General features: G+C 35.1%; 1 protein-coding gene across 1 annotated transcript in view; it reads left to right on the forward strand.

Annotated features, from left to right (window-relative positions):
- Positions 1-12237, forward strand: part of LOC128863597 (irregular chiasm C-roughest protein) — a 206492-nt gene that overhangs the window by 81928 nt on the left and 112327 nt on the right. Inside the window, exon 10 of the mRNA XM_054102868.1 lies at positions 6908-7066. Within this exon, the coding sequence (XP_053958843.1) occupies positions 6908-7066 (159 nt within the window). The remainder of the gene's footprint in view (positions 1-6907; positions 7067-12237) is intronic.

Genomic DNA, 12237 nt, shown 5'->3' on the forward strand with positions numbered 1-12237 from the left:
CTCCAAATTTACATACTATTAATCCATATATTTCAGGCCCTCAAACCCAAGAAAATTAGTAAGCGACTATATCATGTCTATGTTATCTTAATCGATTTTCAGGTGTAGGAAAATTTCGAAACATGAAAATTTCAAAATGCGATATCTCTGCGAAAAAAAATGATATTTGAGCAAACAAAACGCCATTTGAAAAAAGAAGGATTGTATTTAAAGATGCCATCCTTAAATTTTTTTGAAAGAAAACATCTGCAAGGCTACATAACCTCAAATATGGGCAAAAATGGTGTTTTTTGCACTTTTAGGTTAGGATATCTCGAAAACCAGAGCTGATAGAGCAATTCTGAGGCCAGATTTGGATTCAGCGCATCATAAACCTTCGGAAATATATAGTCTGGTTTCTGGGTCTGAATGTTGGTTAAATTTTGTCGGCCTAGTTCCATTAAACACGAAAGATACGATTATCGTAAAAACTCAAACTAATAAATTAATTTTAGTTATCAATCCGAATTTTGCACGGACAGAGAAGCAGATATTAGTTTAAATTATTTCGGATACTTTTCCTTGTAGACTAGTGAAATCAACGGTATTTTTTAGCAACTTCAAACTTGTACTTCGTCATCCTCAAATGTAATAAGCTGTAAAACTGCATACCGAATTTGGTTTAAATTCTAATAAAACTCGTAAAATTCGAAGAAAAAGTTGTAAATTTTTTTCTAATTTTTCCATAAAATTTGTAAATTTGATTAATGTAGTAAAATGTATGTATTTTTCTTAGACAATGAGCTGTGCTTTTACGCAAAAATAATGAATACTTCAAACCAAAATATATTGTAAAAAAACTGAAATAAAAAAGATTAAAAAAAATTAAATAAAAAAAGATTCAAAACTAGTAAAAGTGGTCTAAATGTTGATGAGCTATCATTTTGTCGCGGGGTGTATGCAGTGCATTGGTGTGCCCCTATATATTTGCGGCATGCAACAGACAATGCCACAACAGCTGCTGTTTCTGCTGCTGCTGCTGCTATTCTGCTACACATGTCGGACATACATAGATTACTAAACTGCGGTCAGTAGCAAGTACCAAAAACAACAACAATAATGGGAACAACATGACAACAAGGATAATAATAACGGGGCAAGGAAGAAAAAGTAGTAAAAAATACAACAACAGTAGAAACATCAGTAAAACCGCAACAACTAACAAACTCAGCTCCGAAGTCAAGCAAACTGAGCAGAAAATTTATCTGGTTGCAAGTTCAAATGTGGAAATGTAAAGTCAGCATAGCCAGTAAAAACAAGAATCAAGTGAAGCTGAGAGAGATTAAAATGAAAAAAGTTTCTCAACGTTATGGTTGTAGTTGCAGTAGCAGTTACTACTCTTATTGCTGTTGCATTTACTTGTGTTGTTGTTGTTGGTTTGTCTATAATGGCAACACCAGCAGCTCCTTCTTACAATCGAAATATTTGTTGCTTGTGGCATTTAGTTCTCGTTGTTGGTGTTGTTGCTGTAACACCAGCTCATAAATTATGTGCGTGTGGCACACACATTGAGGCAGTAAATTTAAATATCTTTTGCACTTTTAATACTTTTTTTGGTTTTTTTGTTATTGTTTTTGCTGTACACCAGAATATGTAAGGTTTTCTTCTATTTTGTGGTCACTGACAAGTTTTTGTGGTTCCTCCTGGCATCCATATAACTACATACATATGTTCATTTGCATATCTTCCGTATGTATGGGTGGCATTTGTAGCAATCACGCCCAAGTATGCTTGCTTCCGAGTTAGGCTTTACTGGATTTGCATTTTATGTTTTCTTGGTTGTATTTGTTGCTGTTGCTTATGATTTTTTAATAACTTGGCTTGCATTGTGTCACCGCGGTGTTGCATGCAACATTTATTAGAATGGGGATAAACAAAGGCGACTTGAATTCAAATGGAGTATTTTGCACCCAGCTCGCTCGGTATACTTAAAGAGATTCTCAATAGGAATATATGAATTTTCTACAAAATAATTGAGCTAACTGACTTCAAAAAATACAAATAAATAAATGAGTCAGTTCCAAATTTACTTCTCAAACCATAACTTAGAGTATCAGCAAAATAACAAAAAATAATAGGTTTTCCGCATTTTCACCTCACTGACGGTACTATCAATCGGTAACTTGAGCTAACTTGCAGCACTGAACGATTACTCGTTGGATACACTCGAGCAAATTATATAATAAAGCAATTTAAAAAAATTTGGGCTTTGATATTAGTATGGACTATCCTATTCTCAGACTCACCTTCGACAGACTCTTCAAAACGAAAAAAAGAGTCAAAAAAAGAGCGCCAAACACCGAGGCCATGGAGAAGGAGGAGCCAAATTTCTATACAGATAGTTCAAGTTAGACTATGGAGTAATTTCGAAGGAATTACTGCGTTCTTGTGGCTAAGTATCTAAATACGCTTGGCGTAACAAAAACTACAATAAATATATTTTCGAAAGCCAGACGACCATAAATTCAATTAACATAATAAACATTAAGATCAAAGGTTGCACAGAAATTCCGGGTTACCCAAAATGAAATCAATGTCGAAAGCAAAATCAATCTTATTTGAGATCCGGGGCAAAGAGATATTGAGGAGAATTATAAAGCTGATGAGCTAGCCAGGAACGGTACAACTCTTCAACTCCTCAGTGACTGAAATGCTATTGGGATACCTATGGCCACGAGCAAATTAATAATTCATAATAAAATTATCCAAGAGGCCAATAGATCATAGAGAGTTGAAGACACAGCTACATTCCTATGGCCGCAAATAAATAAGAAAACGTCAAAGTTACTGCTTAGTTTCTCATGAGAAGATATCTCAAAAGTCGTGGATTGTATAACCGGCCATTAGCTATTTGGCAGGCATTCCCTGAAACTTGGAGTTTTCTCTCATAGATATTATTGAAGTTGTATAGATGAGGAAGAGGAAGAAACAGTTGAGCACTTCTTTTGCACTATTCCAGCCTTAGCTAAAATCAGAACAGGTTTTCTAGATGGATACTTTTTCTATCCTCTTACGGAAGTGTTCGGCGTGGGAACCAACCAGAACGGATCTGTAAGGTCTAAGAGAGTTAGTCATACTGGCCGGCTTCCACCATAACCCAACCTAACCTAACCTTGATATTAGTATTAAAAAACTTTTACAAGAACTAAAAATTAATGAAATGTAAAGAAAGCGTTTTACAGAAAGGGGCGAACCGAAACCGAAATAAAGTTTTGTGGGCGAACATGGCTGAAGCCAAAAATGAAACCAAATCCAGAGTATTTCTTCTTCAGGTCCTTAATCCCTCATGGGACAATAAATGCATCATTTTTGCGTAGAGTGTGGCCAATCCATCTCCAGTTTTGGCGTTTTACGAGCATTTCGACTAGCCCCATTTCCTCATTTTTCTGTAGATCTAGGTTCGCAATTTTTTTGCAAAAGATGTTCCTCAGACAACGGTTTATAAGAATTTGAAGTCTCGTAGTGTTGGAATTGGTCACTTTCCAGGTACAGCAAGCATAAAATAGAACCGATACTACGTTGGATTTGAAAGTTCTGACTTTTGTATAAACGCTGATGTTGTTATTGCGCCACACCGAAGGCAACATAACAAAGACTGCTTTACCAATGCGAGGTTTACCAAAAATCCGAACTACGGTCGCTCCCTAAAAATTACGAAAAATTTTTATCTGTATAATTGTATGTTTTTTTCTCATATGGGACCGAGTTTTACGGTACCTTCACTGATACTCGTAGATAGTAAAAAAGGCTATTTCGTATTCCGGAAATATTACTCTCGGGGTGGAGCCGACGTTTAAATACTACTCAAATTGCACTTCTTGGCCAGATTAAACCAAAATTTCAAAACCATATATTGTACATTGACTAAATGGACTCAAATACCACAAATATTATCCGAAAAAAAATGCTGGATGGCGCTCGGATCGTGATAGTTCCAAATGTCGGATAACTTGTGGACTAAAATTATAAATTTATTACTGAGCGATATGTACTTCTCACGGATTTCACTCTTGGTGAAGCATATGCTACTGGCAGTCCAGATCGCTTAGAGATTTTCATAATTTGATAGATGTCTATAGGAGGAAAACTTTAATCTCGAAATGGCTTGAAAGCGCTACAAGTAGAGGGCGTACACATTAAGAGAGAATATAGAGCAGAAATATATTTTATGATAGCAAAAGAGCTTGCAAAGCGGTGTTGAAACTAAAAGAATAACATTATGCAGTTATTGGACGTAAAGGGGTTTCCAATAAGAGATGTTATTTTAATACTCAAAGAAAAATGCAATTTTATAATATAAATGATCGAATGTTTATTTCATTATAAAGAGGGAGGTATGCCGTTAATATGTAGTGGAATATAACATCAGGCAAATGACCACCACGAACACGCTTACAGGACAATATCATTTTCAGGAAATGTTCCATAACCGAATTGCAAAGTGGATGCCCTATGTCCTCGATAGCCTCACGAATTCCATCTTTGAAGTCTTTAATCGACCCTGGGCTGTTGGCGTAGACCTTCTCTTTCATGTGGCCCCAAAGAAAAAAGTCACAAGGTGTTAAATCACAAGATCCCCTCTTCGAGAGATAACACGGTCCGGAAACTTTTCCCGTAAATGATCAATGGTTTCATAGCTTGTGTGGCACGTAGCGCGGTCTTGTTGAAAATAAACGTTGTCCAGATCAATACCATCCAATTACGGCCATAAAAACTCGTTAATCATCTTTCGATAGCGCAATCCATTCACCTGTAATACCGATTATTGGAAAACCCTTTATTAGGAACCCCATAATTTCACACGATTTGTGTTATTTCCTCGAAAATGAACTAGGGTAAGGAGCTATGGTTGTTGATATTTCAAAATAATGTAAACTAAGTCTCCCTCGAAGTTCGGTTCACCAGACCACAGAACATTCGAACAATCTTACTCCCTAAAATGTTGGTATAGGCTTCTTTCGCGCTTTGCATCCTTTTAATCCTTCTTCTGGAAGGCCTTCTTAAAACTGTTTGAGCAATACCGGGTTTTCCAATTTCTTCCCACAGAGCAGCTGCAAGTGCAGAAGAGGATTTCTTAAGAGCCTAGAAACTCGTTTATAAATTTTCGGTTTTCCTGTACACTAATGAGGCGTTTTGGTGGAAAAAGGAACAAAATCCTTCACTAAAGTCATGTTGCTCCAATATCTATTGACTTAATTTTCCCTAAAACAGCAGCCACTTTGCCATCCATCACTGCTCATGAAATATTTAAAATACCAATTCGATGTTAGTGATGCAAACAGTCGCTTAATCTCTTTATTGGGTGTTTGGCCGTCTCCTATTTGTTTGACCGTCTTGATGTTTGTCCATAAATGCAGAGGCCTTTAGTTTTAAGCAACGATAGATGGATTTTTTCTGAGGAGCTTTGCCATTGTCTACCGAGACACGACCGCCATTGAAAAAACGTTTTCTATAAATTTGTGTTTCGTGCTCGGGCTTTCGAACCTGTGCGCTTTCGAATGGCTCGGCTGATACCTCAGCGTTCGCATAACGATCGCATAACCAACCATAACGTTAGAAACATTTTTATTTACTTGCATTTTCGCATAGATCTGCAATTGGTAAATTTGAGACTGGTACGGTACTAGACCCTTTCGTACTAGTATGACTTCTGTGGAATAGACGTTTATAAACTTGAATGTGTACTAAATGGTTTGGCTTTTAACTTCAGAGATGTTGCTGCCATAACGAAATGGTATTTTTTTCTTAACCATAAAAGCCTGTGCGTCTACATACATATGTGATGCAAATGTATGTAGCTATGTTAAATATATTATGTTTGTAATGACTCTGTAGATTGCTACAGCCAAAAACATACATATTTTGTGTAATAGTAGCGGCGCTCGTTCGTGTTGCAAAGTTGTAAATGGACAACCATGTTCTAGCTTATTGTAGCATTGTTGTTGTTGCTTTCTATATTAACAAAGAGTATCAAGTTCAATGTTGTTTTTGTTTTTGTTGACGTATTCCATTTTGAGATGTTGTTTTTAATTTTTAGAATTTTTTTTTTTGTTGCTTTACAAATTTTTTTAAAATTAAAAAAAAAATGTATTAAAATAAATAAAAAAAAAAAACAAAAAAAAAAACAATTTTAATAAAGCGTCACACGCTTCACCTAATTTGTTTGTGTGTGTTTCTGCGGCGCAGCTTATCCAGCTTTTGGTTTGGAACTGCAAATTCGTTTGGTTACTGCCATTGCTATTGTCATCGTTCAGTGAACCCACAAAGGCAATAATTTAAATTTTTAACTTTTTCGCTTTGTTGTTTTTTTTACAATTTCGGTGGTCTGAAACTTCGCAACACATTAATTTGAGTTTTTAAAAATTTACAGCGGTTTTGTGGTAATAATAATCAGGTTTGAGGCCCTGAGTAGTAATTTTTATTGGCTTAGCTCATTATGAATTGTAATTGGCCCGTTATAACCGACCATTTTATTAAAAGTTTCTTTTTTTGGATCTGGCGTATATGGCCCAATGAGCAGAATTGTTTACAGCACACAAAAATACATCAGAAACGACGAAAAAATTCTCTTGATCTGTTCCTTTGCACTACCTTCATCATCCATCATAGTTTTTTTTTTTTGTTTTTTTTATAATATAATATTTTCAGCGTATTGGTATAACGGGCGTGTAGTATTTTTTTAGACCAATCTTCTGAAAAACCACCATTTTTAGTTCATCTTATATCAAAAGCTAGTACGATTTTATGACTACTACTCCAGTCTCTATTTCTTATAATTTAAGTAAAATAATATTTCTCGCCAAAAGTTGCTGCTTTGAAACTTCTATTAATACCATATTTTATTTTATTTTATTTTATTTCATTACAGGTGCTCCCCAAGTACTACGCCCACATCCATCCATGCACACCATCTCAGTGAAGCGTGGCGAACCGGCCACTATGTCATTGGTGGTATGTGCCGATCCACGACCACATCGAGTCTCCTGGGAGTGGGGCTCATTGCGGCTGGAAGCTGGTTCAGGAATAGGTGAGTTAAATATATAATATTTGTTTTAGAGAAAAAAACATTTATTTATTTATTTCTTTATTTATTTATGGTCTTACAAACTATTACAGATGTTTTAACAAATGACGTAATAATAATCTTAACCCGTAAGAAAAAATATATAACAAAACTTTCAAGATCAAATTATTTGTAGGCAGAATTAAGGACGTTAATTAAAGAGTGTTGAAACAAGCAAAGCCAATTCCAATAAATCTGTAACATTCGTTCAAAGCTCTTAAAACGGGTGCATTTCTTGCGTACAGAGTTCCTTTAAAGCCAATATGAAAAAAATCTGAACTACAAAGCGCTTGAGATGAGATATTAAGAAAGATTGGCTCAAGAGAGGTAGGCAATCCACAATAACCTTCATAATATCATCCTTCAATAATATAAAACATGAAAGATAAAGACAAAACAGATCGCCGAGACTAGAGAAATCTAGAATACTATGAGACTAGGGGTCAGAAAACGAAATAAACGCAGAACAAAGCCAATGAAAACTTTTTGGATACGTTCAGTTCGAGTTATGTGAAAGTTTTTGTCTGAAAAGTTTTCCAGATGAACGATGCAGATTCCACTTTGGAACGGACAAATAATATGTAGAATAATTTAATATTAAAAGGACTTGTAAATTCTGTACCTTACAAGCACTAATGTAGCAATCGATTTTGAAATTTGATTATTAATACGACTAGTAAAAGTGAGCTTTGCGTCATAAATGACTCCCAAGTTCAATATTTCACTGACCGACCCCAAACAACAATTAAAGGTAAAATAAAATGTATTCAAAGGAGAAAAATACTTTGCGAAAAAAAGGGGAGGCATTTCAAAATATTTACATATAGTTGATTACTGATACACCAAGAAAGGACTTTATCAAACTCATTTTGAAGCATTTGTAAATCGGAAGAATTTCTTACAATAGAATAGATTTTAAGGTCGTCAGCATACAGTAAAAAATTGCTCATGAAAAAAAGGTGTATAAACGGTGGTTAAGTTTCAAGGGCCGGTGTTTATTTTGAATAAAATAGAATTTTTTTAGGAAATTATTATCATTTTTGTTTATTATGATAAAATTGGTATGGTTCAATTTTATATGGCACAAAATACTCGGCGGCATACCTCGGCGGCAAATTTTTGATGACGCTGAGGCATAATTGAGGTTCTATGCCGTTAATGTGCCGAATTATCTCATCCTTTAGCTCTTGAATTGTTGCTGGCTTATCGACGTACACCTTTTCTTACAAATAACCCCAAAGAAAGAAGTCCAACGGTGTCGTTGACGTTTAGGTGTGGTTCACATTCAACATCGGCCCTTGAAATTTAACCACCCTTTATATAGAGTTTTATGCTTTTATGTTATTAATATATATCAGTTATTTTTCTTATTATTTTATTGTTATTTTCTTTTAATAAATGGGATATTCAATAAGTTTTGCGATTGGATAAGAAAAACAATTGTATGGTTTGAAATGGACTTTGGTTTTCAGTATCCTCTCCCTGAACATGAATACTCTTATGCCAATGAGATTTCAATTTAAGAACTCCATCCCTGAAGTGAAAATCTGGTAGGCCTGCAAAATACGATTCCTCAGCTCATTCATTGAAAAATTAAACGCATGAGTTTTTGTTGGTCTGGAAGCAGATGGAAGAGGTTAGGGGTGAAATCTGATAAATACAGTGGATGCTCCAACAATTTAAACTTTAATGCATGGATGTTACCCATTGTCAAAATGCTCTTTTGACACGTTGCATTATTCTGATGAAAAAGAATTGCAAGTAATCCATAAGCAAAATTCCTTTGGCATCCAAAAAAACGGATGCTAACACGAAGTCGTTTCGAAGCCGAAGAACCAAGTTCGCACCACACACTAGCCTATCGTTTTTACTTAGGATCATGGTGATAGACCCAAGTCTGATCCATAGTGATCAATCGACGCGCAAAATCAACTTTATTCTTTCGACAACACTCTAAATCTTGCTGAGAAAGTCACATTCGACAGGTTTAAATGAAACTTCTTATACGTTGATATGAAGAGTGTACCAACATGACAAAAAAAAAATGTCGGCTAGCAGCAAGGCCCTCTCTTATCGAACCGCAAAACTTATTGAACAACCTAGTAGCTATACAAAATTTATACAGACCGATAGCATTAGTAATCAATGTCTTTAATTTCGTAATATAATTACAAATAAAAAAACAAAAAAAGTTAAAAAATATATATATGTACATAAAGAAAAAAAAGTAAAAAAAAACTATAAAAAAATTATAAAAACCGAACGAAAAAATTCAACATCACTTTATACTCAGGGTTACCGAAAAAATCGTCGTAGATACCTACGGATAATATTATTTAGATATTTCTAGTTAATTTGGTTACATTACATGATTTCCAAAACTTGAACGTTTTAGCGATATTCGATTTTAAAGGTTATTTAAAAAAAGTTTTTTTTACATGTACGTCCACTTTTCTTTAAATTTTAGTTCGATTTGTTTTTTTTTTTTTCAAGTAATAAAACAAAAATTATCAATACAATTTTAAACAACCTTTGACAGTTAAAAATGGCTGCTTGATAAAACTTAGAACTTAGGATTTTTCACTGAGTTTTTCTTACTTCACATCACTAAAAAAAGAACTTTCGTGTGGAAACTATTGGAAAAATTATTTTATAAAACTTGTTTTTTTTATCTAATAAATTTTGAAAAATGCGCTGACGCGAAAAAACTAAAATCAAATAAAGAAGTTCTTTGCTCTCTCCTGCAGCGTTGTCTAAAATTAATCATCACTTTTCTAATGAATTAGACATTTTTCTTAGAAATATCTTCAAAAATGTCCAAAAATATATATTTCAAAAATTAAGCAAATAAAAATATCGATTTAAAAAAAAAATAATTGCCTCTTATTGGCATGCAAAGTACTCGCAATCCTAATAAAATGTTTAGCGAGAAAAGTTAGACTACTTAAATCCATCTCCTTCAATCAACAACTACTCTAAACAATCTAGATTAAGGAAAATCTCACCATATACGAATTACGTGCAAAAATTCAAGTAACCCAAAAAATGCCCACCCATACCTTCATAGGTTCGATGTAAGATGTTGCTTGACTGAGCGCACAGCTTCGTAAAGGGAAAAATTAAAAGTACAAATCGCTGCTTTAACTCAGCCTTTAAGTAGCAAACCAACAAGCAAATATGCCATTGGCCGCCACCACTGAAAGAGTTATAAACTCAGCCGGTTCAACGGCCTGCCTCACTTGGGTGCTACGATGCTTGGGCAGCTGTTGCACCAGTAGCACTAACAGCCGACACATTCATTTTTCGATGTCATCGATCGATTATGTGCAGCTATTGCAAGAAGATGAAGTGCAATCATTGGGCACACTCACAGCTTACACACATACAAAGCCATTTCTTTGCGCACAGAACGCCCATGGACCCTGAGGATATTTACAGACATACACCAATCCATACATGGACGCGAGAAAATTTCGTGACTTGAAATTGGCGTGCATCGACATACACGCGTTTCTTGTAAGTGTGTGAATGCACTTTTCTCTTATGAACTTAACAACAACGCAACCCCACTTTAGATATTCCCCACTGATTCGATTGTATTTTCTATGCTTTGCGCGTCGCTGTGCTTCGCTTTTCTTTTCAAAACCTTTGCGCCTTGTCTCTATACTTTGTCTGTCCCGCTTTACAACAACAAAGTTTTCGGAGCATAGCGTGAACGTGTATAGGTACGTTTGTGTGGTGTCGCTTTTTAGCGCATTGATTGTGTGAAGCATGGATTTTCGGCTTTATTGCACATTTAACTTTTTGTAACACGTCCGTTTATTACAGCACCCAGCGTAGCTCACTTTTACGGCAATGCCATATTGGTAGCCTCATGTGAGCTTTACTGCTGCTGCCACACAAATCGAAAGCGAAAGCAAATGACAGTGGTTTTAGGAATTTCCGTGAGACTTTTGCACATACCAGCAGGCAGCGCACAGCAGTAACTAAGCAGCAAACACACCGTCAATAATATTGGAAAAATCAGTAGCCCAACAGTATTTTGGTAAGCAGCAGCGTTACTGACACAGTGTAGAAGATACAAACCCCATAGACCAATAACAGTTTTTGCTTAAACACACATACTTAGATACACACACACACACTCTTGGTTTACGCAACTCATCTTCCGTCATGTGTCTTTGCACCACTGTCAACAGCTATCTGACAGGCTTTGCGCCAATTTAACCACAGTGCAGGGGTCTTTTCGGCAAATTCGGAATACGGACATAAATGTCATTGCAGCGAGCACTAAATCCGCTTGTTGATTGTCTTGCCTTGCCATTGTTATGCACCAGTTACGTGTTGCAAGAACAGTGATTCATAAATTTTTACGGAGTACTACACGGCATGTAATCCAGCTTTTCTTAGGTATTTTGCGAAGCTTCTCTCCCAATTTGTGGTGTGTTTAAGAGAAACTTTTATTATGGCAAAACTGTCATCATAAAAGTTTCTCTTAAACGGCTTGTCATAATCTGCGAAGGAGCGACTGCTAGTGGAAACAGATTTTTTTAAACATTATTTTAAATGTACCCATAGTCAAAATAATAAGTACATGACATTTTGGGCATTTTTTACTACTTGCGTTCTGGTTTTTTTTCATATCATTTCATTAATTTCGCAAAAAATTACAGTTCATACTGCAAATCAAAGTTGCAAATTTTTTTTTAAGATTTATGAAAATTCTACAAATCTTCATGAAACACTTTTATCAGAATTAAAAAACAAAAAAACAATTTGGGTACGCAGTTTTGTAGCGCATTGAGCCCAAAGTGCAAATTTAAAGTGAGTCAAAATTTTCGTTTACTTCTGATAAATTTTCCCCTGACCATGATGGGAATTTAACGTTTTTGGTCTTATTAGATTTTAAGAAGAACAACAAAAGTAAATTAGCAACTATTAATAACTAAAACGTTTCCCCGACTGTCGATTCTACATAACCGCAACGACCAGAATTCGTATCCAGTCAAGGCCACTAAAGTGATTTTATATAAAAACTTGATGGTTAGTACCATTCATTATTATTCTTCAAGCCCTCGGTACACATAAGTACTCGTTTTTCGCACCTTAAAATATTATTTAATTAAATTCATTTA

Source organism: Anastrepha ludens, chromosome 2 (assembly GCF_028408465.1).
Source record: "Anastrepha ludens isolate Willacy chromosome 2, idAnaLude1.1, whole genome shotgun sequence".
NCBI lineage: Eukaryota > Metazoa > Arthropoda > Insecta > Diptera > Tephritidae > Anastrepha > Anastrepha ludens.